The 25,003-nt window shown below is 42.6% G+C and overlaps 1 protein-coding gene across 4 annotated transcripts in view; it reads left to right on the forward strand.

The window, feature by feature from the left end:
- The window catches only part of akna (AT-hook transcription factor), a 31,314-nt gene extending 8,337 nt beyond the window's left edge, over positions 1 to 22,977 (forward strand). For 3 of the 4 annotated variants that reach the window (XM_079524223.1, XM_079524222.1, XM_079524224.1), the window contains 20 exons: positions 837 to 1,131; positions 2,292 to 2,366; positions 3,911 to 4,040; positions 4,323 to 4,447; positions 5,832 to 5,891; positions 6,104 to 6,222; positions 6,466 to 6,637; positions 11,351 to 11,547; positions 12,612 to 12,767; positions 13,037 to 13,286; positions 13,849 to 13,955; positions 14,242 to 14,546; positions 15,812 to 15,926; positions 17,561 to 17,707; positions 18,407 to 18,528; positions 19,001 to 19,132; positions 19,403 to 19,498; positions 19,716 to 19,820; positions 21,405 to 21,537; positions 22,394 to 22,977. In XM_079524223.1, coding sequence (XP_079380349.1) covers positions 837 to 1,131; positions 2,292 to 2,366; positions 3,911 to 4,040; positions 4,323 to 4,447; positions 5,832 to 5,891; positions 6,104 to 6,222; positions 6,466 to 6,637; positions 11,351 to 11,547; positions 12,612 to 12,767; positions 13,037 to 13,286; positions 13,849 to 13,955; positions 14,242 to 14,546; positions 15,812 to 15,926; positions 17,561 to 17,707; positions 18,407 to 18,528; positions 19,001 to 19,132; positions 19,403 to 19,498; positions 19,716 to 19,820; positions 21,405 to 21,537; positions 22,394 to 22,673 — 3,121 coding nt within the window. In that variant the 3' untranslated portion in view covers positions 22,674 to 22,977. The remainder of the gene's footprint in view (positions 1 to 836; positions 1,132 to 2,291; positions 2,367 to 3,910; positions 4,041 to 4,322; positions 4,448 to 5,831; positions 5,892 to 6,103; positions 6,223 to 6,465; positions 6,638 to 11,350; positions 11,548 to 12,611; positions 12,768 to 13,036; positions 13,287 to 13,848; positions 13,956 to 14,241; positions 14,547 to 15,811; positions 15,927 to 17,560; positions 17,708 to 18,406; positions 18,529 to 19,000; positions 19,133 to 19,402; positions 19,499 to 19,715; positions 19,821 to 21,404; positions 21,538 to 22,393) is intronic. The other variant, XM_079524225.1, reaches the window with a different exon arrangement.
- The last annotated feature ends 2,026 nt before the right edge of the window (positions 22,978 to 25,003 follow it).

Below are 25,003 nucleotides of genomic sequence, written 5' to 3' on the forward strand. Positions count from 1 at the left end.
GGAGGAAGAATAGAAAGCTGCACAATGTAAATAATGCTCCACAAACACCTTTTAATAGACGTTTCAATCCTGTTAAAGGACCACTTCACCACTTTTCAACATCTCTTCATATAATTGGTCCTCACTAATGTTCATGATAAAACACCACCATTTTTTCCTACTCAGTCTGTGTCTCATAGGAGGGCTTTGGGCAGTTCGGACACCCGTCCACCAGTGACATCATCATTAGGCAGATTTTTTTTAAAACAAGATTTGTTTTAAAATATATTTAGATTTGTATTATCGTGAGAACGATGGCTTCAACTTTTGCATTGCAACTTTTCAGGAAAAGAAAGCCTGCCGTTTCTATTAGCTTGGATTCACCATCGATGATGTCACTGGTGGACGGGTTTCTGAACTGCCCACAGCCTTTCTATGAGACACAGAAAAAATTGTGGTATTTTATCATGAACATTAGTTAGGACCAATTATAGGAAGAGAAGTTGAAAAGTGGTGAAGTGGTCCTTTAAGGATCGTTGTCAGGTCAATAGAGATATTTGACAGGATCGAAACATTGTCTATGTCCTGTCCTGATATGCTGAATTGGAGTTTTACGGTTTAGTTTAGATTGTATGGCTCAGGATGGTGACGCGGACGTCTTTGGATCCAAATGTTTCCAGTTCTATCCCCAGCTCCTCCTTGTCTCGTGTCGAGGTATTCTTGAGCAAGACACTTAAACCCATAACTGCTCTCGATGAGAAAGTTGCTGCCTTGGATGGTTTATTGGTTTCCATGGTCTGTGTGTGATTGGGTGAATGTAACACACATTGTATCACATGTGTGTTTTCTTCCCCCAGGAGAGGGCCTTTGAGTTACCGTACACCCGATTTCTCCAAGGTGGAACCCAAGGTCCATTTCCCCAAAAGTGGATACACGCCCCCCAAGAGCAGGAACTCTCCCGAGAAGAGGCCGCTGTCATTGGAGCGCCCCCTAGTTTTCAAGTCCCCTGCTGATATTGTGAAAGAAGTCCTGTTTAGCAGCACAGATGGACCACAAACACCACGTCCCGATATGACCGGTGCCCCCAACTCCACTGTGCCACACGACTTTAGATGCCCTCAGCAAGCCACCACACTGGTACAGCAGCTACAGGTACTAGTAGAGTAAAGGATGATCCCCTTCAATTTATAACATTGATTATAGAGTCATGGGAACTATATACTTTTGTGATATAAGCACAAAAAAAATGAGTTAAAGGCAAGCCGTGGTTTTCAACCAGTGGTCCGGGGGAATGGTCCTTGAGGGCGTTCCAGGTGGTCCCCAGCTAATTGATAACCAAAGAGAGTTGGTAACCAAATGGACCCTTTAACACTTGAGAGCGTAAGAAAATTACGCTCTCAAGTGTTAAATTATAGTTAAACATCTGTATTACTTAGAAGTCTAAGAAGTCTACACAATAGAGCGTCGCAGTCCCGCCCCCTACCATGGACCAGGAAATGAATCCCAATGCATTTTTCCCATAGACATTTCAGAAAGTATTTATTTAAAGACTGTTACGCCACGGACAAAGCCAACTCGAGTCGTGACAACTCATGACAACACAAACAATATTTTGGACCCAACAAATAATTACAAAGAAGAAAAACAACAAAAAAAGGGTTGTAACCTGCCGTTTTTTTCTTCTTTCTAATTATTTTTTCGGCCCCAAAAATTGTGTTTGTTGTCATGATTTGTCACGACTCGAGTTGGCTTTGTCCGCGGCGTAAACGTCTTTAAATAAATACTTTCTGAAATGTCTTTGAGGAAAATGACTGCGACGCTCTATAGAGAATGTAGAAAAATTGTTTGCCTGTTATCTCTCGAATGGTACCACATCAATACAGCATGGAATTGTGGTATTTCACGAAGCAGGATTCGACAGTTGGTCCGAAAATTGTGTAAAAGACGATGTGTTCTGGAGATACTGACATAAACCTGTAATTGGGTTTACTAATATATATCGAATGTCCTTCCCGGCTCAGCCCCAAAATAACCTTTCAGGTTGCGCAAGCATACCGGTAAATTACACTTATTTGGGGCAAGACAAAGTATTGTGTTGAACATGTCTGTGTGACAGACATTATATTAATAGCGCTTTAGCACAGTGAGTTAACTAACCACTGTCACATAACAAATAGCAAAAATACACAATTTCCTCACAGTTTTCACCTATATCATGCCCATAACAGGGATGCCAGGTTGAAAGTTGTATTCAACTCTGTCGCCTCCATTCTTCCTTCTGTATGTTCCTGTCTCTCTCCCACCCCTTGTAGGAGGACTACAACAGACTGCTGACTAAGTTTGCGGAGGCAGAGAACACCATTGATCGCATGCGGCTGGAAGCAAAGGTATTTAATTTTGGCCATCAATTGATGTGTTACAGGGTTGGTTTCCATTAAGAATAAATACATAAATAATCCATGGCGACGCTGCATCATTCTTTCAAGACAATAGGTTCTCATCTACGGGACGGAGCAGTAACTCAGGAGGTAGAGTGGCTGTCTGGGAATGAGGTCATGATGCTTCTCTGATTCGATCCTTGCGTCCTCCAGGCTTTGCCAATTACAATTTGTTTTGTAAACAATCATACAATTTGTTTATTTCCTTTTTTTTTCTTTCTTTTTTTACGTGGCTCCTATGGGGTAAGCCATCTATAAGAGTCTGTCTGTCTGTCATTCAAGGACGTTGAGGATGAATTACCATGAGAGAACATTGTGTGTGTATTTTTGATTAATCATTTCAATGTAGGCCTATATGATTTTTGCCCTTGCTATCAGAAGGAAAAATAACATAAATTATCATGCACAGTAAGTAAGTGGGACTAGCAACTTTTAGGCCTGTCACAAAGATGCAAAACAACATTCAATATTGTTTTGCATCATTCAATATATCTGATTGACTTTTATACCACTTAAATGGTATAAAAGATTGGTTCCTACTTCCTCCAGATCGGGTAAATTGCCGATCACCGATGGAGCCATTTGGAGTGAAAATCAGAGCACCTCTAGTTGCTGGGACAGAGAGTGGGGCCTCCCCCAGCCTGGGGAGCCTTCCTAGTTCTTCCTCGTGGCCCGATAGCTGCACCCCATGACCAACACAGCCCTGGGTAGCTAGGCAACCCAGCCTGGGGGAGATGTGAACTATGAGGAGGAGCACACTTTTCTAATTCTTCCTCGTGTCCCGACAGCCGCCCCCCATGACCGACACCAGCCTGGGGGAGATCAGTGCACAGATGAGGGCACTTTTCTAATTCTTCCTCATGTCCTGACGGCTGCACGTTATCACTGACACAGTCCTGGTTAGGCTACCCAGCCTGGGCGTCAATTATCTTTTTGAGCGTACTTTTCTAGTCTTGCTCTATTGTATTGTCTATTTGTAGCGTATTTCCGGATGCGCCCCTTCTTCTTTTTGGCTTTCACCAGGGCTTAACAGGATCACATCACTGGATTACTGATGTTTTTGAGCGGCGCTAGCCCCTCCTATGCCCAGCTTTGTGTGTACCCCATAGCGATGATTTGATTGACTGAGCAACCCATAGCGATGATTTGATTGGCTGAGCAACGTACTGTACGTATTGAGGATACTTTAAGTGAGGACAGAAAAGTGAGTACGCCAAAAGTGATTAATTTGCCGGACTGGAATTTAAAAGTGAGGACAGCTAAGTGAGGACGCCAATTGTGATTGGCTGGAATGAGATGATGTATGATGTATGCTGATAAGAGTGCCCCTCACTTCACACAGGTGTGATTTTCTTTTTTTCCCCTTTTTTTTTCATTGGCTTTATAGGGGTCGTATGCCATCAATACCATAGCGTATAATATACTTTTGTTTTCAGGGAGGATTCCAAACAAGAAATCCTCATTCATGACCCTTTCTTGTTTGTTTCCTCTAGGTGAACCTTTACTCTGACCCTCCAAAACCCAGCCACTTGGTCCAATCAGGACTGACCCAGGAGGGGTCTAAGGTCATGACATTGAACATCCCCCGGGCTCAGAGAGCTGAGATCGGCCCAAATCAACTCGGTAAGTTCTGAGAATCGTCAAGTACATAAGGCCTGGTTTTAGTCATTGCGAAGACGCAATAAATGTTATATACATCATCATGAACTGTGTTAATTATTTTCAGCTGGAATGCATTCCAGTTAACAATAGAATTATAACACTAACACTGTGAAAACTTGGGATCTAATTGACCTGACCTGCCTTTGATCATCTTTTAACACACAGATTTGTTTTTACAGATGTCATCTGTAATGAAGCCAACCGTTTTCATTTCCTAAGCTTGTTCATTCTCTGCTCATTCAGCAGGACTGTCTCCTCCTCGCCCCTCCTCTGCAACCTCTACCTCCTCCAGAAGAAGCTTGGCATCTCAGACGGGACGGCACCCCACCAGGACTCTCGTCAAACAGGCTGACAGCTTTCTCCAGAAGGTAAGTGGTAACTTACAATATTCTATATTCTATATAATAACTACAATATCGTTGCTGTCGGGCTACGGCAGAATTCTTTTTATGTCCAAAATGGTTACATTCTGGGTAAAAAAAAATAACAGTGGATCCTTAAAGTTTTTACTTTTCATCGGTTAAATATTCATAAAACCCACAGAAAGACTTAACCACTTTCAACTTGGTGTCCCTATTTTGGGCATGTCATTTTATGCAAAAACCTTGACATTTTCTAATTTGAAAATTGCAGCATTGTGAGCTTGTAGATCAGTTACTATTGTTGCGTGACACTGGCATACGATGAAGGATAAAAATAATGCATTCATTTATGGAAAAACGATGAAAAAGATGAAGTATGGAGATTCACAAATTGTGTGTGCGCTAGGCATGCCAAGGTATGATATTTTACAGTACGGTACGGTGCCGGTATTGATAACCTATACCTCAGTATTCCACGGTATTTTTATATATATATATATATATATATATATATAAAAAAAAGAAGAAGATTGCCCCCCCCACCTATGTATAGTGACTACCCCTACCTCTTTGTTCCCCAACCTGTAGGCCTACATATATTATTTTGTATTTTTACCTTTTATGATAATTTCAATTTTGTTATTTGTCATGTGACTTGTCATGATTATGAATTGATTACCCAGGACCTGAATGGAAACAAGACTGCAAGGACTTTTTTCAGTGATCCCTTTGGACATGTGTTTGACTGTACCCTATACTGATTACATTTCTGCCAATAAAGTATTCAATCAATTAATCAATAGCTATTCCCCACTGTATTTCACTGTACTATGGCTCCCCCTAATGGCCGTTTTGTACCCTGCACGCTGCAGCAGAGCTAGTGCGTAATCTGCATGATCACCGTGTTGACAGTTCACAACTTCACACATAGTAGGCTACATAATAAATATGGAATATACAATTGGATCTGGGTGTCTTTCAGCAACACTAACTCAAGGTAGGAAGCAACTTTTCAATCTACTGCAGCTGTGTGGTGAAAATAAATGTTTTGCCTTAGTCTGCGAGTGGAGTTGCACTGCATATGCAGCATGCGCCGCCCACCGACGCTGTATTAAAATACCGTAAGCTCGGAAATCTCACGGTATCAACACTGTGGCTTTTCCTGTCGCGGTATTACCGAAATTCGGTATACCGTGGCATGCCTAGTGCGCGACTGTATGTGTATGCACGTATATGCACCTTATTTCTAAAGAAAAAAAAAACGTTTTGGTCTTGCATTGGTCTACGAGCCATACCAATAAATATTTTAAAGGTCTCACAGGTTTGATAATTTAACTTATGTTGAAGGATGAGCAACCAGGAAATAAGTCCTTTTGTGTTTATTGTTCAGGTGCAGGCGTTTGAGGACCTCCTCAAGAGTGGGAAATGCAAACCCTTTGAACAAATGACGGTAATGATACCCTAGTCACTCAAGTCAAAGTCTATAATCCTTTAACCACTTAAGGCCTATTTTATGCTTTGGCTCTTCGAAAATAGGCCATCTACAATCTACTTTGTAAGCTTGTGGTTCGGCTATTTTTGAAAAATGTAGAAAATGTTTGAATAATTGTGAGCAAGCGGTGCCTCCCCTTCACCAAAGCAACCTTCTGTTCCACCCTCCAGCATCTCTCCCAACTGGCCGAGGGACTCAGCTCTTTAGAAAGAGGTTACCTGGCAGCTAGAGATGAACACAGGCTCCTCCGGTGTAGAGGGGCTGAGATGGGCTCCTTTGACCCAAATAGGTGAGACTGATTTCCAAGGATGGGTACTCTCACATAGTCAGACAAGCAGAGATCTCTGTATACTGAATATATATATATATATATATATATATATATATATATATATATATATATATCTCTATCATGAGGCAGAGATCTCTGATCGTATGGCTAAGTGAGGCTATAGCACGATGTACTTTCAATGGGGCTGATTTTAATGCTTTGACTTCAGTGGATTTATCCTAGTGTGTTTGTGTGTGTCAGGGAGTTGGAGGGATTTATCTTCCAGTGTGGGATGCGTGTGGACGACTTCAAGGAGCAGCTGGAGCATGTAGGACAGGACCGGCCCATCTCCCAGGCACCTCCCTCTCCTCCTCCTCACCCAACTCCTCTGTCCACGCCCACCACGCCCCGAGAACCCATGCCACAACCAGAGGTGCCATAGATCACTGTATATCTGACTTTAATCCCTGCTTCAGGTGTGTTTTTAATACTGCTGGGCCGTTATCGGCGTTAACGTGCTGCGTTAACGCGAGACTCTGATCGCGCGATAAAAAAAAAAACGCTGTTAATCTATTCTCAAAATTGGGTCTGGGAGCTGGCTCTGCAGCGGCCAGAAGGCGGGCTGTGTGTGCATGTGTGTGTGTGTGTGCGCACGTGTGGGCGTGTTCGGAAATAGCGCACTGAGCCCACTGTGCAATGCAAAGTAATAGGCGAGTGCGCTTCGGTGTGGTATTTCCGAACGCGCCCACAGGAGGCTGCACGGAGACAGAGTCAGTGCACTCGTCCCTGACTCTGTGTAGTCTGTGAGAGGGACGGTAAACAGCAACGCCAACAAAAAGTTCTACTTACTAGAAAAGAAAGAGGCAGCGATGGAGCCATAAGTCCATATCCATATTCCATATCTTATCCAGGCAGCAGCCTGCTGCATCATGTTAGCTGTTGTGTGCTAAGCTAAACCACCATCCATCCATGCATCACAATATGATCACAACACGGCTTTGACCAGGGTTGTCACATTTCGTGACTGAGAGAGACACAAGCAACCAGGTCTATAAACAGGCCAGATCAAGTCAGAAAATAAGTCTAAAATAAGCAACTATAGTGCTGACTGTCAAAAGCTTGTAGATTAGCTATTTCTGTGCACAGTTTTGTATCTGGCATGGAAGGTGATGATGTATGATGCTAAGAGCGCCCCTCACTTCAAACGTGATTTATTTATTTTTTACTGGGGAAACTGGCATTTTCTGTGATGTTTACTGTCTTATCTGCATTGAGAAAAACTGCTGTGTGTGTGTGTGTGTGTGTGTGTGTGTGTGTGTGTGTGTGTGTGTGTGTGTGTGTGTGTGTGTGTGTGTGTGTGTGTGTGTGTGTGTGTGTGTGTGTGTGTGTGTGTGTGTGTGTGTGTGTGTGTGTGTGTGTGTGTGTGTGTGTGTGTGTGTGTGTGTGTGTGTGTGACTGTGACTGTGACTGTGACTGTGACTGTGACTGTGTGTGTGTGTGGCGTAGCTGGTAGATCAGCTATTTTTGAGGGCCCTCCTATGCACAGCTTTGTGTATGTGATACACAAAGGACCATTGCCGGGACCGGGACTGGAACCCTGGTTTTCCTAAGCGGCCCCTCTATACGCATTCAGCTATGGCTGCTCATGTGCTCATCTTCAGCATCCAGTGGGAACATTCACATTATTTCTAAGTTGTTGCTGTTTGTAGTCATGGCTGCCAGTTCCCACCTGATGTTGTGTGGGAGTTCTGAATGCTCCAGACCGTACTGAATAACTGCTAGCTTGCATATTGTCTTCAAACTAGGACTCAAGTCTAAGATGTACAGGTCATTAGGTGTGCTTACTCCTCCAAAGATGATGACACGATCTCCCACCATGCAACAGCTTTTCGTACACTTTGAAATTCCCTTGAGCTCAACCTCTTTCCAGGAGAAGGTCTCTGGATTGAATTTCCACATATCCTTGAACATCTGGTTGTCAGCGTTCCAGTGAGTAAATATGAACAGCTCTCCATTGTAGGTAAAGGCTGAATGATCATAACTCATTTCTGGGAAAAGATGTGCAGAAGGTGGGTTCAGCCAGAGGTTTGTCTCTGTGTCAAACACTCTGAGGGTGTTTTCCCCTAATGAATACATTTTAAACGTCCCAGTTTTAATGTCCCAGTGCACCCCAATATCATAATTGTTCCAGCCCCCAAATACAAACATCTTTGACCCGATGATGGTGGCAGAGTGATTTGATGAAGAAGTTCCACTAGTGTTAATTAAAGACCAGACCATTGTGCTGGTGTCCAACTTGTACATGTTGGACAGTCCAGTCCTGAGTTTGTTTCCTCCGTGAATATACATGACCTTCTCCAAGACACACGCTGAGTGGTAGCTCCTCTCCTCTGGTACAGTCCCAGAAACCTGTGGTTTGAACCATCTGTGCGCGTCGACATCAAATGCATAAAGTATGTTGCAGTACTCTGGCACGTTGCAGCACTTTGCCCTCACTCTTCCAAATGCATAAAGTATGTTGCAGTACTCTGGCACGTTGCAGCACTTTGCCCTCACTCTTCCCCCCCAGAAGTAGACGATATATTCAATCAGTACAGCTGTGTGGCCACAGCGCTTGAAGGGAACCTCAAGGTGCCGTTCTCCTCTTCCATTCTCTGGATCCAACTTCCTCCAGCACAAAGACACCGTGTTGAAGACGTAAACTTCAACCCGGTCCCCGTTGTTCACATTACTGGCGACCCCTCCGATCGCGTATACCTCATGTCCGATGGTCACAGCCGCATGATATGCTCCTGGTCCGTTCAGATTCGCAGTCCACCTCAACATTTTACACACACAGACAGAATCTAGGGATAATATAGATGTATCTGATGATGGTGACATCAGACTTGTCCAAATATGGAGTTCCACCCCGAAACCTGTAGCCTGCTACAGGTTTCAAACTTGGTGGGTGGTCCCACAGACCTCTCTGGGAGGTATTAAGGCTATTAAATTAGCATCTGTTGATTATGACGCAGTTTTGGGAGATCAAAATTTGACCAATAAAATTGATCTTGTATCTGGGGGTGGGTACTGCCTGCGACTTAGACTTGGTGGCTATCAAGTTATGCTAGTGGTTTTGGTGTCACATTTAGCTTCATACTGGGTGAAAGTCTCATTCAAAAAAATATGTTTTCGTTCGAAAATCTTAGTTACAATGACATTGAGTTGAGGTGGGTTTTTTTAGGGTAACTGTTGCATAATCGCTATTTCGCACTCGAGTCCCGTGACCGGTCCATCTAGCCCTCTGTCCCCGCCATCAGAATGCCTCTCACCGCTGGGGCACTGGTATTCATGCAGGACACCGATATGGGGAAGGGGGGGACCACTCACTCACTCACTCTCTCACACACACACACACACACACACACACACACACACACACACACACACACACACACACACACACACACACACACACACACACACACACACACACACACACACACACAAGTAGTACCTAAGGGCAAGTGTGTATATATTCTATTGTCTAGTTATTGTTCATAATTGTATGAACATCTATTCATGTATTGTGTGGTTATTGTTTATAGTATTCACAAAATAATCTATTCACCTATTGTATAATCAAAAGGATCTATAGAAAAAGGGTCTTTCTTTTGTGTTATTAGCAATAATAGCCTTTTGTGTAGTTATTGTTCAGTGTGTTTTCATTGTACTGAAGAACAATAGCCTTTTGTTATGATGGACTGAGTGCTTAGAACAAATGGACCCCTCCATTTGTTAGTTACTTCTCTGTGTGTGTGAGCTAATCTTTTATATATTTATTCTATGGTTGGGCGACGGTGTTAAAACGGTGTTCACCCCTAACTCTGAGACAGCCTATAAAGATAATCATATATGGGACTTGCACATAAATATATTCTTTAACTAACTACCACCTTTGGTGTGTTTAAAGTAGAGCTGGGACTCGATTACAAATTTGAATCTAATTAATCAGAGGCTTTGTAATTAATTAATCTCGATTAATCACATTTTAATCGCATATCATTATTTGACCCGAGAACAGTGAGATACATTTTTTCAAATGGATTTTGGTATACTAGTGAATCAATGAATAGTGAATACATACGTTTAAGCAATAAAACATTGTTTTTGTAGTAATAATAGGGGTAATAATAATATCTCAAATCACATCACAATATGATCACAACACGGCTTTGACCAGGCTTGCCACATTTTGTGACAGAGAGAAACAAGCAACCAGGTCTATGAAAATATTAACAGGCCAGATCAAGTCAGAAAATCAGAAAAAGTCAGAAAATAAGTCTAAAATAAGCAACTATAGTGCTGACTGTCAAACATCATTGTCCAATGTCGTTTTAGAGCAGTGGTTCTCAAGCATTTTCATGTCAAGGACCACCAATATTTTAAAGAAACTTTACAGATAGACAAGTCTAAAGTAGATTATAATGACTAGACTTGGCAACACTGTGAACAGTTCTACAAACTCACAATATGAAATATAAGGTATTAATAGGCTAGTTGTATCCATAATTAGGGCTCCTGGTCTAAACCTGTTCACAAGGACTTACTTCTGGTCATTATTTATGTAGCGCACACATATTTTCAATGCCTTCGGCAGAGTTCAAATGAGCCATTTTAATCGCGATTAATCGTGATTAACTCCAGGATTGCAGTGAGATTAATCGCGATTTAAAAAATATGATCTACCACTGGTTATCCATGTGGTGCCCAGAGACACCCATGTGTCCTTGACACGTGTTGCGTCATCTGGTATTGTATTAAAGTTCTCAAAGGACTGAAATGACTGATTTCAGTCATTTGGATTCCATAGAAGTCAGCATGTTGTGCAGCGGAAATGGACGATCTACAAGCTGTCAAGGATTGTAGAGCTATTTTCAGTATTTTGTTTTTAAGGATTAGACATTAGAGCATTTAAAGTGATCAAACTAGCAATAGGTTTAGAACCATCTTCCATACGACCCTAATGGTCTCGCAACGGATATTTCATAAATGCCGCAGTCTGTGATTTGTTTTAATATATATTATATAGTATTAGATAGTATCATGTAGCACAGCAGGAACAATATTACTCCATGCTTTCTCCTTCCTGGTGTTTTTCCAGAGCCCAGTGCGGCCTGTGCCTGGGGAGGCACGGGTGGTGGGGGTAGAGGTGAGCTCAGCCAGCGGAGAGAGTGATGGAGAGGATGGAGGAATGGTGGGAGATGATGAGGAGGAGGCGTCACCGCCGCATTTCTTCCTCGGGCCCCTCGACCGCGAGAACAGACTTGCTGCGCAAGACTTTTACACACTATTTGACCAGTGAGCCATTTCCTTTTTTAAATGCAGTGTATACAAATGTAATATTCTAGAGGTTTACGCGCCTTTGGAGTGCTCACGTCTAGAGTCACGCGTCCAAAAACACCAAACAAACAACAAACAAAACAAACAAAACAAATTGGTTTCCGATTATCCACCTGTAACCCAACATGCCTTGCACAGCGTCGACGCACATGTCACGTGATCGGTCGTAGCCAATCGGAAGAAGGAAATACAGCAGTCCAGTTCCTGTTTCTGCGCCATTTTAAAAGCCTTTTTTCTCTGATTGTAGGCTGCATCTGCGTTGATAGAACAGAATGCGGACGTTCTCGGATCATTTCTGACGTTATGCTGTGTGGAGGTTACAATGGTAACGCTTCTGAAGAACATTTCCATTGCTGGAACATGGAAATTAAGAGTTTACATAGTACACATAATACATGCATAAACTTTCCATAATGATTATATCTGGTTTCAGTATTAATTTATGATGTATTTTTCTGTATTATTAAGGTTATTGTAGCAGCCAATTTGTATTGGGGGTGTGGAGGTGGGCGGGGCGGGTGGCACGAGACATGGCCAAAGCATTTCCGGGGGTCGACAGCCAAAAACGTTGAGAACCCCTGGTATAAACGGACGGAGTGAGTAATGGCGGCTTTCAGAAACGGAAGCAGGCTCGATGCTAGGGGGAGGGGGTACTTGCTAGTGGGAGGAGGTGCTATTGGCGAAATTAAAGTAAATAAAATAATGCAAACACATTGAAGGTGGTGAATGGAGTCTACGTTGGTGACAGAGCACAGATCAATGTCGCGCGAGGGGCATGGAGGCGCGCGGAGTACCATCGCGTGTGGAGATAGAACTGGTAGAATGCAGAAGGGAAGCCAGTGACATATCAGGACCAGAAAGCACAGTCGGGAACGGCAATTTAGCCTACGACGTCACAGTGTATGACTTGGCGACCTGAACTTGTGGGCGTGAAGCCAAACGCAGGTTTACAGCTGTACTGTGGACAGTATTTATCACATCACAACAAGTTTCATCTGAACGATTCTCTTCGTCTTCTCCAGGCACCAAAGCTTCAACGAACTCCCCCAAATCCAGGATCAGAATCTCAGGGAGGGTGTCACCATCTCACCTGCTTTAGGAGCTCATGTGCAGCCAACAGGAGCAGGGACAGAGGGACAACGGCAAAGAACAAAAGATGTGGAAGGCAACTCACTGAGGTTAGGCAAAGGACCACTGTAAACCAAGATATTAACTCAATTATAAATAGTCAATAACTGCATCAAGAATCGCCTGTACTACGTTTTAATGCATTTAACCACTTAAACCCTAAAGATTCTCCCAGGGAGCTTCCCCCCACTAAATATCTTTGGTGCAAATAGCAAGCTTGCAAACAATGGGTCCTACTGACCCATTGTTTGGGAACCACGTGTTGAATTAATTACAATGCAATCAGATTTGAAAGGTTTTCTCTCTTCTCTGTCCACAGACCACCCAGGTCAAGTCTCCAAGGTTCCTGTAAAGTGCCACTGCCCAAACCTAGGACCAGCAAATCAAATCCACCCTCTCCCAGAGCCAACAACCAATCCCCTGCATTTGCTGCTCATCTGTCCAATGGCAGGAGGAGGTCAGAGGTCAGGAAGATTCACAGCAGCAGTCTGACAAGTCTCGGGGAGAGCATTGTGTCAGAGAGGAGGGGCTCCAAGCTCCAACCTGGCCCCAGGAGGGTGCTTTCTCAGGTCAGTTATACAGTCGGGATCCTTTATTCCAGTTCCTTAAGTGATTGTCACCCAGCACAATGAAGCATACACATAGGAAATTTAGCCAAAAGCTTATGTTTCATAGATAAAACATGTCTCAACCTACTGTGTAATGAAAGGCATTAAGGTGAAGCGTGTTTTAACAGATTTGCTACATTTCATGATCTAAATTCACATATGAGTAAACTATGGCACCAGATTGTTTCAGATGTTTGGTATATGTATTTATTACATTTGAGAAAGATAGATTGTGTGTTGCCAAAAACAGGCACCCCTGTCTATATATCAATATTTAAACTTGTTGTGTTTTCCCTTACATTAATGCCCTACTTGACCATACTGCAGCGTCACACAAGTATCAAAAGTAGCAGATCCACAAGCTCTTGTGGATCTGCTACTCTTTTTGAATTTGAATCGTGAAAAGTAACAGTTTTGGACACAATGAGGTTTCTACCCGACAGAGACGATCTACTAACTATATGGTGACTGTACACAAGTCATTTGATAATCTATATATTGTATAATGTGTTGTGTTGAACAGGATGGGATCATCTCTCCAGAGACGGACAGCGGTTTCATTGGCTCTGAGGCCAGCCGGCTGACCCCTGCTGCAGTTACCAGCCCTCTCCACCAGAGGGGGTCAGCGAGGTTAGAAGCCAGAACATAGCTCCCCTGCCCTTCTCCGCCCGCATTTTAACTGCACTGTAAATCTCTCCAAGCATCGCATCACCCCCATCCCACACACGACACACACACACACACACACACACACACACACACACACACACACACACACACACACACACACACACACACACAGTACACTGATCTCTGACCCCACGACTGAATCTAAACCCTCCTCATGCGTCTGCTGGGATAGTAATCTCATCTGTGTTTCCTGTCTCTTTGTCTGTGTCTCTGCATGGTGCTGCAGTGCATCAGTCCCCCTGGAGAGGAACCCGGGGAAACATCAGGGGGGTGGTCCCGCCTCGGGACAACCACCCCCCGTCTCCCCTTTGTCCTCCTCGTCCTCACACGGACCCCCGTTGTCGGCCAACAGCGACGGCTCCCAGCTCAGCGCTGCCGGAGAGACACGGGGTCCGCCCAGGAGGGCCAGAGGAGAGCAGCAGAGAAGAGGCACCTCGGCATCCAGCTCCCGTCGGCACTGGGCCGGGCAGACACACCTGCACAGGGCGGGGGGTAGTGGGACCAGTGAGTTCGGGGTGGACAGTGAAAGCAGTGAGTGTCCTTGCTTCTGTTAGCCCTGGGCGAACGAACGTATGCCCGAGGCCTAGGCCTGGCCGTACGCACAAATTAAGTGTTGTCCCAGATCTTAGCGTAAAGGTTGGGCTAGGCTGATGCCTGACAATTCAACAGTTAAAGGAGTAGTTCACCCAGAGAATTACTTATTTTCTATCAATTACACACCTGATGCCCCCTGGCCAGCCGGGGCGCCTGATGGAGGGGAAAGGAACTGGTTTGAATAACGTGTTCCTTCCACGCGCTACGTCCAACCAGGGAAACTCCCCCTGTCAGGTGTAAAGGAGCAACTTGGACACTCAGGCATGAAGGAAGCATGAGTTCAAGTCCGTTGCTCTCCCCATGTCCCCCATATATGGGGACTAGGTTGGCGGAGGGTGTGTAGAGCCCAAAATCACATTGACACGGGTGAAAAATGGGTTACAAAATGTTGGGATAAAAAAAAAAAAAAATTACACACCTGATGATGCCTTGAATTCATGGAGATTTTGTTTTGTTTTTCTTGCGTTCCTAATGCAATGATTTGATGACCGGTGGAGTTTCCGGTTAATATTTCATCCGATCAGGCGTTTCATCACTTCCAATTTCACTTGTTTATCCTGTATCCAGTATGAGTCCTTTCCTCTGATTGGATGAAACTAGTATCCTGACCTGAAAATGTATTTTGTGTTTAAAGAGCTGGAGAGCTGGGGAGACCCCTGTCTATCAGAATAATCTTTATTGTCACGTCACAGTAAAAACGTGTGACGTGAAATTTGTTTTGTGCATGGTTCCCATTGTGTTATTTTTGAGTGGTGTAAACCACTCCTACAACTGGCTTTGTTAGTCTGTCTGTCTGTGCTCAAAAAATGAGCACGGTTGCTATGGTCACCCAGTTCACACAGGTGTGATTTCATTACGTCAGACATTACATCAGACCACAGCTGATCAGTCTATATAAGACCTTACACCACTCAGTTCACACGGGTGTGATTTTTTAAAGAATGGAAAGAAGATAGAGAGGGAGGGGGGTAAGGAGATCAAGGAAGGAAAGATCATTTGAGCGCTTTTACCACAAAAAAGTAAAGCGTTTCAGATATTTAGAAGCTTGTTCCTCAAACGGCACACTCGTGGAACATGCTTCTAAATATCTGAAAACCTTTACTTTCAACTGAACAAACACTCTTTAGCAATGATTACTATCACAACAAAATAATAATAATCACACCACCTTTAACCTACGACCTCCATGCTCTTGTCTCCAGCTCACACTGTGTCAGAGGACGATGCGAGCTACCGCCGGAGCCCCACCCCCGCTGCACCGTATCACCATGGCGATCATCTCAGGTTGCTGGGCTCTGGTCAGCCGACAAGTAGCAAGTGAGTTCCTCTAGCCGCAGCAGCTGCTGCCAAGACAATGTCCAGATTTACAGTATGTGTCCCTTTTCAGATAGGTGGGGGCTGGGAAGCAAGCGATGCCGAGGCAACTGACAGAGGGGATTGGACAGTGTAGAAAGAATGCTCCAGCAATCACATCAGCTCACCCAAGACCCATTAAGACCATTAAGATTTAAAGATTTTCTTCTAAATTGTAAAATTTCTGAAAAGGGTATGTTGCAATTTGCTATATATCAGTGGTTGTGACCTTTTCATTTCAAGGACCCCCAAAATGATATGTATTGACCCCCATCTCAAAATATTTACCCCCAGAAGCAATGATTTGAGTGAGACAAATAGAAAAATACAGATAAGATTTGCAGAAATGTTCAAGATTATCTACAAGCGTACAATGTGTCTCGTAAATCGTCTTTTTTCCCCATTGGGCATCGGTGTACAAATAGTATAAATTTAGGCTCAGCACAAGCGGTCTGTTGGATGAGGACTACAATGCGATAAGACCCACACACCGTCTCCAAACCTCCTATTTTCTCAGTTCGATTGGATGTCTCCAACTGTGATAGGTTAAAAATAGACTATGTCCACTCTAATGAAATGCACAATCATCTTTAGATGTTTATTTATTAACATTATGATGGTATTCTCCTCCCGTATGCGTTACAGAGACAGGCAGTTACAAACAGGAGGTACTGCATGGTGTGCTGCATGACATTTGGATATTCATTTGCATTGCATTCGCAAACGGTGGCTGTGAGTTTGATTTGAGACGGTTAATCGGACTAATTGATTTAATTGGTTATTTAAAAACAATAGATTCTGAATAGATTGACCATTTCATAAAATACCGGTAATCGATTATGGATGGATATACCTTATTTGGGGCATGTTATTATAGGAAGAAAAACTAGAAAGAATTTTGTAAATAGCTCTTACAAGCTTACAATGCATAGTGATTTGACACATTGTAAGCTTTTAGATCAGCTATTTTAATTACTTTTGCATGACACTGACCATTGTGTTAGGGATATGTAAAAAAAAAAAAAAAAAAGAATAAAATGTAATTTTGTCCAATCTGTTAAAGGTTAAAGTCTACTATTTGTCACAAACATTGCTGTATGCAAATAACTGTCTCCGCATTTGACCCATCTCTTGGAGTGGTGAGGGGAGGAGGGAAGCATTGGGTCCCAAAGTTATATTGTTAATAATACAATATAACGTATACAATTGGGGTGGTTGAATTTTGTCGTTTAAATTTAGATTGTGTCGAAGTCATATCTCACCTAGACACATGATCTGACACATTAGTGATAGTATCGTGTGTGTGTGAGAGAGAGAAAATGCAGTCTGAGAACCATATTGACAGTCCCAGCATGCATGTTTTGTTGAGTTATTCAATTATCGCTGTTATATCAACACTGTTTTCACAGAATTTCACAATCGTAGTCAAGCATGTGACAATAAAACCCCTCTTAGTGTAGCTAATCTTCATACATGTGCCTGTGTCAGACATTTACATTACTGTGTGAATTTCATTAGAGGACTCGGAAGTCGGAACCTGGTCAGACAAGCATGTGTGTGTGTGTATGGGGGTGTCTGTGTGCGTGCGTGCGCATTAGTGAGGCTGTCAGGAACTTGCAGACAGAGGTCACCAAGCTGAAGGATAGACTGGACAGCCTGAGGAGGACCATGGCGGTGGTCCCAGTGACCTCTCCCCCAGCACAAAGACACTACACGCAGCATGGCACCTCTACACCTCGCATCAGGTTGGTATCTGGGTTTAGGCATGAGATGATTAACCACTTTCAGCAACAACTTTTCAAACTTGGCGGCAGTGGCTCAGTAGGTAGAGCGGCCGGCTCCCCGAGTCCCCCTATGTTAGTGTCGAAGTGTCTTTGAGCAGGACACTCACAACCCCTGTGTGTGTGTGTGTGTGTGTGTGTGTGTGTGTGTGTGTGTGTGTGTGTGTGTGTGTGTGTGTGTGTGTGTGTGTGTGTGTGTGTGTGTGTGTGTGTGTGTGTGTGTGTGTGTGTGTGTGTGTGCGTGTGCGCGCGCGCGCGTGCGTGCGGGGCACATCTGTGCCTCTGTGTGGGTGCGGGCACGCACACACGCGCATTCACACCTGTACTTCGGTAGACTTGGTGCGATTGTGTGTGTGTGTGTGACTTTACTCACTCCCAATCTTCTTCCGTAATCTGAAGACTCAGATCTTCAGAATCCACCTTCGTCATCCTACAGACTGTAGGACTTTTAATGTTGTCGGGGAGTCATCAGATTATGTATTCCACACTACAGGAGTCTTTTTTTGTTTGTTTGTTTACCTGCCATACTTGATTACTGAGGCACTCAAATCTATGATTTTGATGTATGTGTTTACCTTTTTTACTGTAAATTAAGAGTGTCCGCTAAATGCCTGAATTGTAATATGGCCTTTGCATCTCTACCCACGGTGAATTGCTGTTCAGGTCAGGCCAGCATTGGGGGGATGGTGGTGGAGAGGAAAGGAGAGGGAGGAGAATGGTTGAGGAGCCGGAGGGGGAGAGAACTCGGAGACAGAGACCCAGACAGAGACAAGAGCCACACACCCGTAAGTTCACCTGCTCAGTAGAATCCTCAGTCTTTATTTTACTCGGGAGAGTGTGCAAAGTAAATGCATCCAAATGCACCCTTACAGGTTCCATTTGTGAGTTAAGTTAACACAGTGAATGTGGCATTTTGATAATAATTTCACAAAGCCTCTTTTTATACTTTTGAAAGTTTCTGTTGACAACTTGTGAAAGTATCTGCTTGAATTTGACTATGAGACATTTTGAAAATAATTTCATGTAGCCTCTTTTTATGCTTTTACCAAGGGCTAAAAATATTAGCTTATCGTTTCTGAAGTGCTCCAGGACATTGCTAAACTAAATTTGCACATATAATCCACCATTAGCTGATGTATTACTCCTTAAGTATGCACACTGTAACAACATACATTAAACTAAACATTCAAGCATGTTATAATTCAAGGTGTGTCTAACAATACCAGTATGCTATTAACAGTTGCGTTTTATTTACAGCTGCATATTCCGAGCTTGATCATTCTACGCCACGATCCCAGATCCCAACTCCATTCCTTGTGTCCCCTGCTGTACAGGACGAGGGTGCCTGTAGCCATTTCAACACACTCAGGATGAGCAGAGCACAACACAGTAAGAAATAGGAATCTGTCCAACATAGGACCAAGCAGAGTGCACAGCGGGGAGAGACGACTACCTGTTCGGCCAAAAGGGTCCTTTTTCAGGAAATGTTTAACCTTGAAGCAGATATGGGGCAGGGTCACTTTGTTAGCTAACCTAATTACTGTATATAGTGTAAGTGCATAATGTATGTATGCACTGATTAAATGGGATTTTAAGAGGTTGAATATACCCAACTTTAACTTTCTTTCCCTCTCATCCATGCACATCTCTGGCTTACAGGGCAGCATCCTGGCCTTTCTGCGTATGTAGATGAACCTGATAGAAGCGGGAGCGTATGTCCACAGTGTACCACACAACACCATGGACACTCAGCACGTAAGCCATTTGTGGTAGTAGTAGTATCGGTAATATTATTATTATTGTCTGTCTGTATAATAGTTGTGCATATGATAGTGTTGCTTTCTTTCTTTATTGCGCTCTCTCTCTCTCTCTCTCTCTCTCTCTCTCTCTCTCTCTCTCTCTCTCTCTCTCTCTCTCTCTCTGTGAGAGATTGATTTCACTGTTTAATTGTGTACTTTCTTATTATTATAAGGTCCATTGGGGGGTATCTCAAAGTCTATACACACCTTGTCTCATTCTCGTTGCTGTCCTCTGTGTGGGCAGCCTGAGCCTTACAACAACACCAGCATGGAGCCAGGTAAAACAGAGTGCCTCGTCATCTCTGAATTTGAAGAATTATATAATGTCTTTTTCAGTAATTACAGGGATACCTACCTTTACACAGCATAACGGATACATGACATAGAAAATGTGGTGTGTGCGTGCACTTTGTAGGTGTTTTAAGTATAATGCAACAGAAATGTATTTGTCATCGTTTTACCTACAATATTTCCGACCTGTATGGTTTTGAAACAATATTCTTATCCACATTTGACAAGCAATGGTTGGCAAGCTGCATTGTTGTCATGTTGGTTACCACATGACAGAGGCAGGCAGGGTGACAAGCGCACCGCGACCATTCTGTCCCTTCATATGGGAAGTGCAAGCAGGTGGGGTCTCTCAAGCGGTCGATACCTCAAATCTATGTAACCGTAGAGTTGTTTGCTTTCGAATCGCAATGGTTCTGGGTTTGATACCAGGAGCAGGCACCACCAACTCAACATATGAGTAGCACTACTTGGGGAACTAAGAAGTGCCAGTACTGTATGTCTACTCATTTACTTATAGAGCACTGAGTTCAGCAAATCAGAATCTCTTTTATTTGTACGTAGTGAGATTTAATTAAACGTGATTGGCCTACTCGAGAACAACTGCTGACATTGTGTTTATGACCTACATTGATTGGGCATAAATGGGATTACATCCCTTTGTCATCATCGGTGACACACAAGCCAGGTCAGTGTCCAAGTTATACCCAAGAGAGAGACACACACAGCACACACACACATGTACGCACGCATACAGTAGTTGGTTCTGTCTAGACTGGGTTGGGATCCATTTGTAGGTTGCAGAAAAAAAATGTATGGGTCCCTTTATTGTTTTCATTTTGTGTTTTATTATTCAGTAAACATTTACAAAAAACATGACAAAAAAGCTAAAATTGTCATGAATTATAAACAAAACAAAGAAGAAAAATCAAAGACAAATCTTAAGAAATTCCATAAATTAGAAAACAAATGTTTAAGTATAGTAGTGAAAATAGCCGATCTACAAGCTCACAATGCAGTGCCAGCTTGTAGTAGATCTGCTATTTTCACTAGTTTGGGTCGCTAGCATGTAATGGGTCTGTGGTTCTCTTCCGGGTCCTTGCAAACGCCCCCAGCCACTGTGTTTTACTGAGTTTTATAGTTTTACTGAGGTTAGTGGGTTTGGGTTAGGTTTAGGTATAATTTTACTGAGGTTAGGTTTCTTTAGGACTTCAGTGTTTTGTACCATACAATAGTATGTATAACTACTGAACAAAGAACGTTTGCTTTCACCATCTTTGTTATAGAAGAGTCTGGGCAATTGTGTTTTAGTTAAAAAAAAATTAATACATTTTTATTTCATTTTAAGATGAAAGGTACAGGCATACAAAAAAAATGCACATGATAAAACTTAATTCAAATTCTTGCCAACTACAAACTACACTTGTGTTTTGGTTTCTTTTAAATTGTGTATTTTCGATTGGGCCTTTTGACTCAAAGGCTTGCAGGTTTCATGAAAGAAACCAAAAATACACAGGGAAGACATAATGAATATTCTAACCACACCTAATGTTAACGTAATGTTAACTCCATAGACCCCACCCACAGAGGCTGCCAGTCATCACACTCTCCAGACAGAAATGTAAGAGGGGCTTACGTGCCAGTGCCCCCTATGCTGGGCAGTGTGCCGATGGTGCAGTGTGTGCCAGTGTGCCCGGCGACAGTTCTGTGAGTAAAAACACCCACTCCCCCCAGACACATGATAGACACATGATAATGTACCCATTAGATTCATTTTAGCCACTGAAGTCAATCTTAAGGAAATCCCCCCTCAGTGCAGAGATGCTGATGGGGGAAAAACTTGACTGCATGAGAATGCCTTATGAATGTTGCCCAGTTGAAAACGAATTTAATTAACAACTTGGTATACATTTCCCCACATTTTACCTGTAGGTTACCATATTGCCAAATGTATTTACTGTCTTAACTTTTTACACATAAAAAACAAGTGTTATATCTGTTTTTGTGACGTTTTTTAAATGAAACAAATAATTAAATGACCACCGTTTCTGACCATTTCTAATAACAGTCATTTTGTGAACAAATTGTGCATTAAAAGTCCCATAACCACTTCTAAGTCCTCTAAACAGTTGTCACTATAGGCCCCGTCCTTTATTCACTCTACAAGCTCACAACGTACACACGGATAATATACTTGCAGATAAAATATTCAAAGAATAGTCTGTAGAAGACGTACTGTACATTAGGAGATATATTGTATATGGACGTGTGGCACATTGACTTATGTTGACTTAACCGTGTAAACCCTATATACTTTGTTGATAGTGAAAAAATCTCTTAAACCAAAAATGTGCAAGCTTGTAGAAGAGCTTGTTTATCAGCTATTTTCACAGAATGTTGTTCACCCGTTTTCGCAGAATGTGAGCCTATTTTGGCCAAATGTTCGCCACTGTTCACAGAAAAATGCAGTGATCCCATTATAACATGCCTAGAATCATGCAGTAACTTAGGGTTAAATTGTTTAATATCTTGGTCATGACATCGAACCCCCCTTTCCACTCAGGTTTTACCCCAGTCCTGTGATCAAGATGGACTCTTACCCAGAGGCCCTGAGTGTGCCCTCGAACAGTGGTGGAGGAGCACCCTCAGGTGTCAGGGGCCGCAAGGAGTCGAGGGGTCGTATGGGTTCCCTGGCCACCGACCAGCGGCATTCCCTTAGCACCTCTCTTGACCGGGCCATCCGAGCAGCTAGAGACATGAAGCATACCTCGCGGCGCATGGCTCGCTCTCTAGCTACTGGACTACACTACCAGGAGCTACTGTCCCAGTCCTGCATCTACTAGTCCCATATCCGTCTCAAACTAAACATTTATACTGTATTATATATATTTTTATATATAATATTCTACTGTATATATTTATACCGTATTATATATTTAAAAAAATTGCTGACGGTCCGAAACCTCTCCATATTCTAACTTTTTGTGCTTTTTCGTAAGTCAATGTCCTACGACTTGATCAGCGTCACACACACAGCGTCACACAAAAGTAACAAATCCACAAGCTCAAAATGAGGTGTCAAGAGCCACGTTTCAAGCTTGTTTCTGCTGCTTTTGCTATTTTTGAATCCTGAGAAGTAACTGTTTTGGACATCTGGGGGGGGGGGGGGGGGGGGGGGGGGGCAGATGTAGCAGATGTATATACACGCATATATACACACTGCAGTGGCAGAACTGAAGTTAAGGTTCAAGGTTGTACTTTATTGTTACATCTTGTGTACATGTACGTAAGAGTAAAACTTTTTGTTTGGCTTCCTTCAGACCAAACAAAAATAAGTTCTTCATACTAGCCTTCTGCACACTGCATCAACGGTTTTGAAATTGAATCATCATGCATCATTTATGTCATACAGTGCTTGTCTTAAGGGTCAGGCAACAAAGTATGATTTAAGCCTTAGCTTTTTAACAGTTTTTTGTTGATCAGTTTGGATTTAACAGTTGATTTTTCAATCCAACAATGAATAGAGAATCGCTGCTATGCTGTGTTGGAAATGAAGCGAGGCCGATAGGCCTCAGAATTATTGTGTTAAATTATTCATATGTATGCTAGTTGTAAATGTTTTTTTCCTCTTTGTTAATTAAATGAGAGTTTACGTACAACACTATATTTTGTAGCACTACAGGTATACTTAATTGGCTGAAAGGCACTCCTTTGTCTCAGTTGAACTGACTTACTATGAATAGAAATGCTCACTATATATATTACATTTTGACAAAATCATAACCTGAATTATAAGATGATTTTTACATTTGTTAATACATGAATTAATTGAAACCTAATAATTCAAGGAGGTCATCGGAGCCTGAACTAATATTAGATTAATTTAATCTACGATTTAATGTTTCTTTTCCTTTTGATTTGTTGTTGATCATTGCAAGTAAGGGTGTGTAGTTTTCCAAAATGTTATATTTTGGCCATTTTTCTAACGAGATTCTTTTCTACAATATGGTTTTTCTTACACTTGTGGTCATGTTCCTATTGTTCCTTAAGAGCCATATAAAAAAACTAGTGTTACCCAATAAATATCTCTGCCAGCTAAAGCCTGGTTTATGTTATATACTTTTTTCAAGCACAGTGGCTCACTGGGTAAAGAGCCTCCTTGGGAATCAAGAGGCGACAGGTACTGTCAACCTAATTTGATATACAAATACAATAGTATATACTACTATACTATGTCGTTGAGAACCATGAACTACATTATGTTTTTTCATGATTTTCATGTTTTTTAAATATCGAAAATCATTGGGCCTCAATTCCCCAGAACCTTTGTATGCCATTGCCAGAGCGACTGGTGGTTTCCGATGACGTCATCAAAACGCGTCACCTATCCCACTGTCCGATGAACAGTGAAGTTAGGAACGGCATTTATCCATTTATAATTTAATGTTATTACCTGTTATAAATGTTAATAAAATACACAAAGATATTATGTTCTGTATATGTATATTTTCGTTTAAATACTTAATTTATTGTTATAATGTGCAAATTAATCATTTTTGTTTACTTTAGCGGGTACTTTTACCGGAAGTATTATCCTTGCTCCCTTATGCTTTTTCACTAAACACCCAGTAAGGGCCTAAGCACACTATAGATTCCATGCGCGGACAGAAGAAGCTGTGTTTTACGTCATTTCCGGTCTTCTAGACAGCCGGTGGACGGAAAAGAAGCTCCACCCCCGCGGCTGACCGCCGTGACGGACAGATTCCCGGAAACGCTCTCCTCCAGTCAGCCGCGGGGGCGGAGCCTCTCCACCCACCAGCCGTTCAAAAAGCCGGAAAGACGTCGGGCGTCGGCTTCCCTTGGCTACGCCTGTCGGCTCAAATGTGCCCACGGTGTAAGCCTGGGAGTCTGGGACCGAGGCTACTAAACACCTGACTCATTCATTGGCTTGGCTTTGCTGTTAGCTTAATTTGTTTAGCTTGTGTTCGGTCGGTGCTACTCTGTTAGCAACTAGCAGCATAATTCGTCAGTGGACAAGAAGGCGAGATCTGATATATGGTATTGCAGTTCTTGTAATGAAATCATGTTATTAATGTAATTTTACTTTGCTGCTCACATACTTTGTTCAGCTATTTTAGTTTAAGAGTAGCATGCTTGCTAGCTCAGGTACAGC

This window comes from Electrona antarctica (genome assembly GCF_951216825.1).
Source record: "Electrona antarctica genome assembly, chromosome: 16".
Lineage (NCBI taxonomy): Eukaryota > Metazoa > Chordata > Actinopteri > Myctophiformes > Myctophidae > Electrona > Electrona antarctica.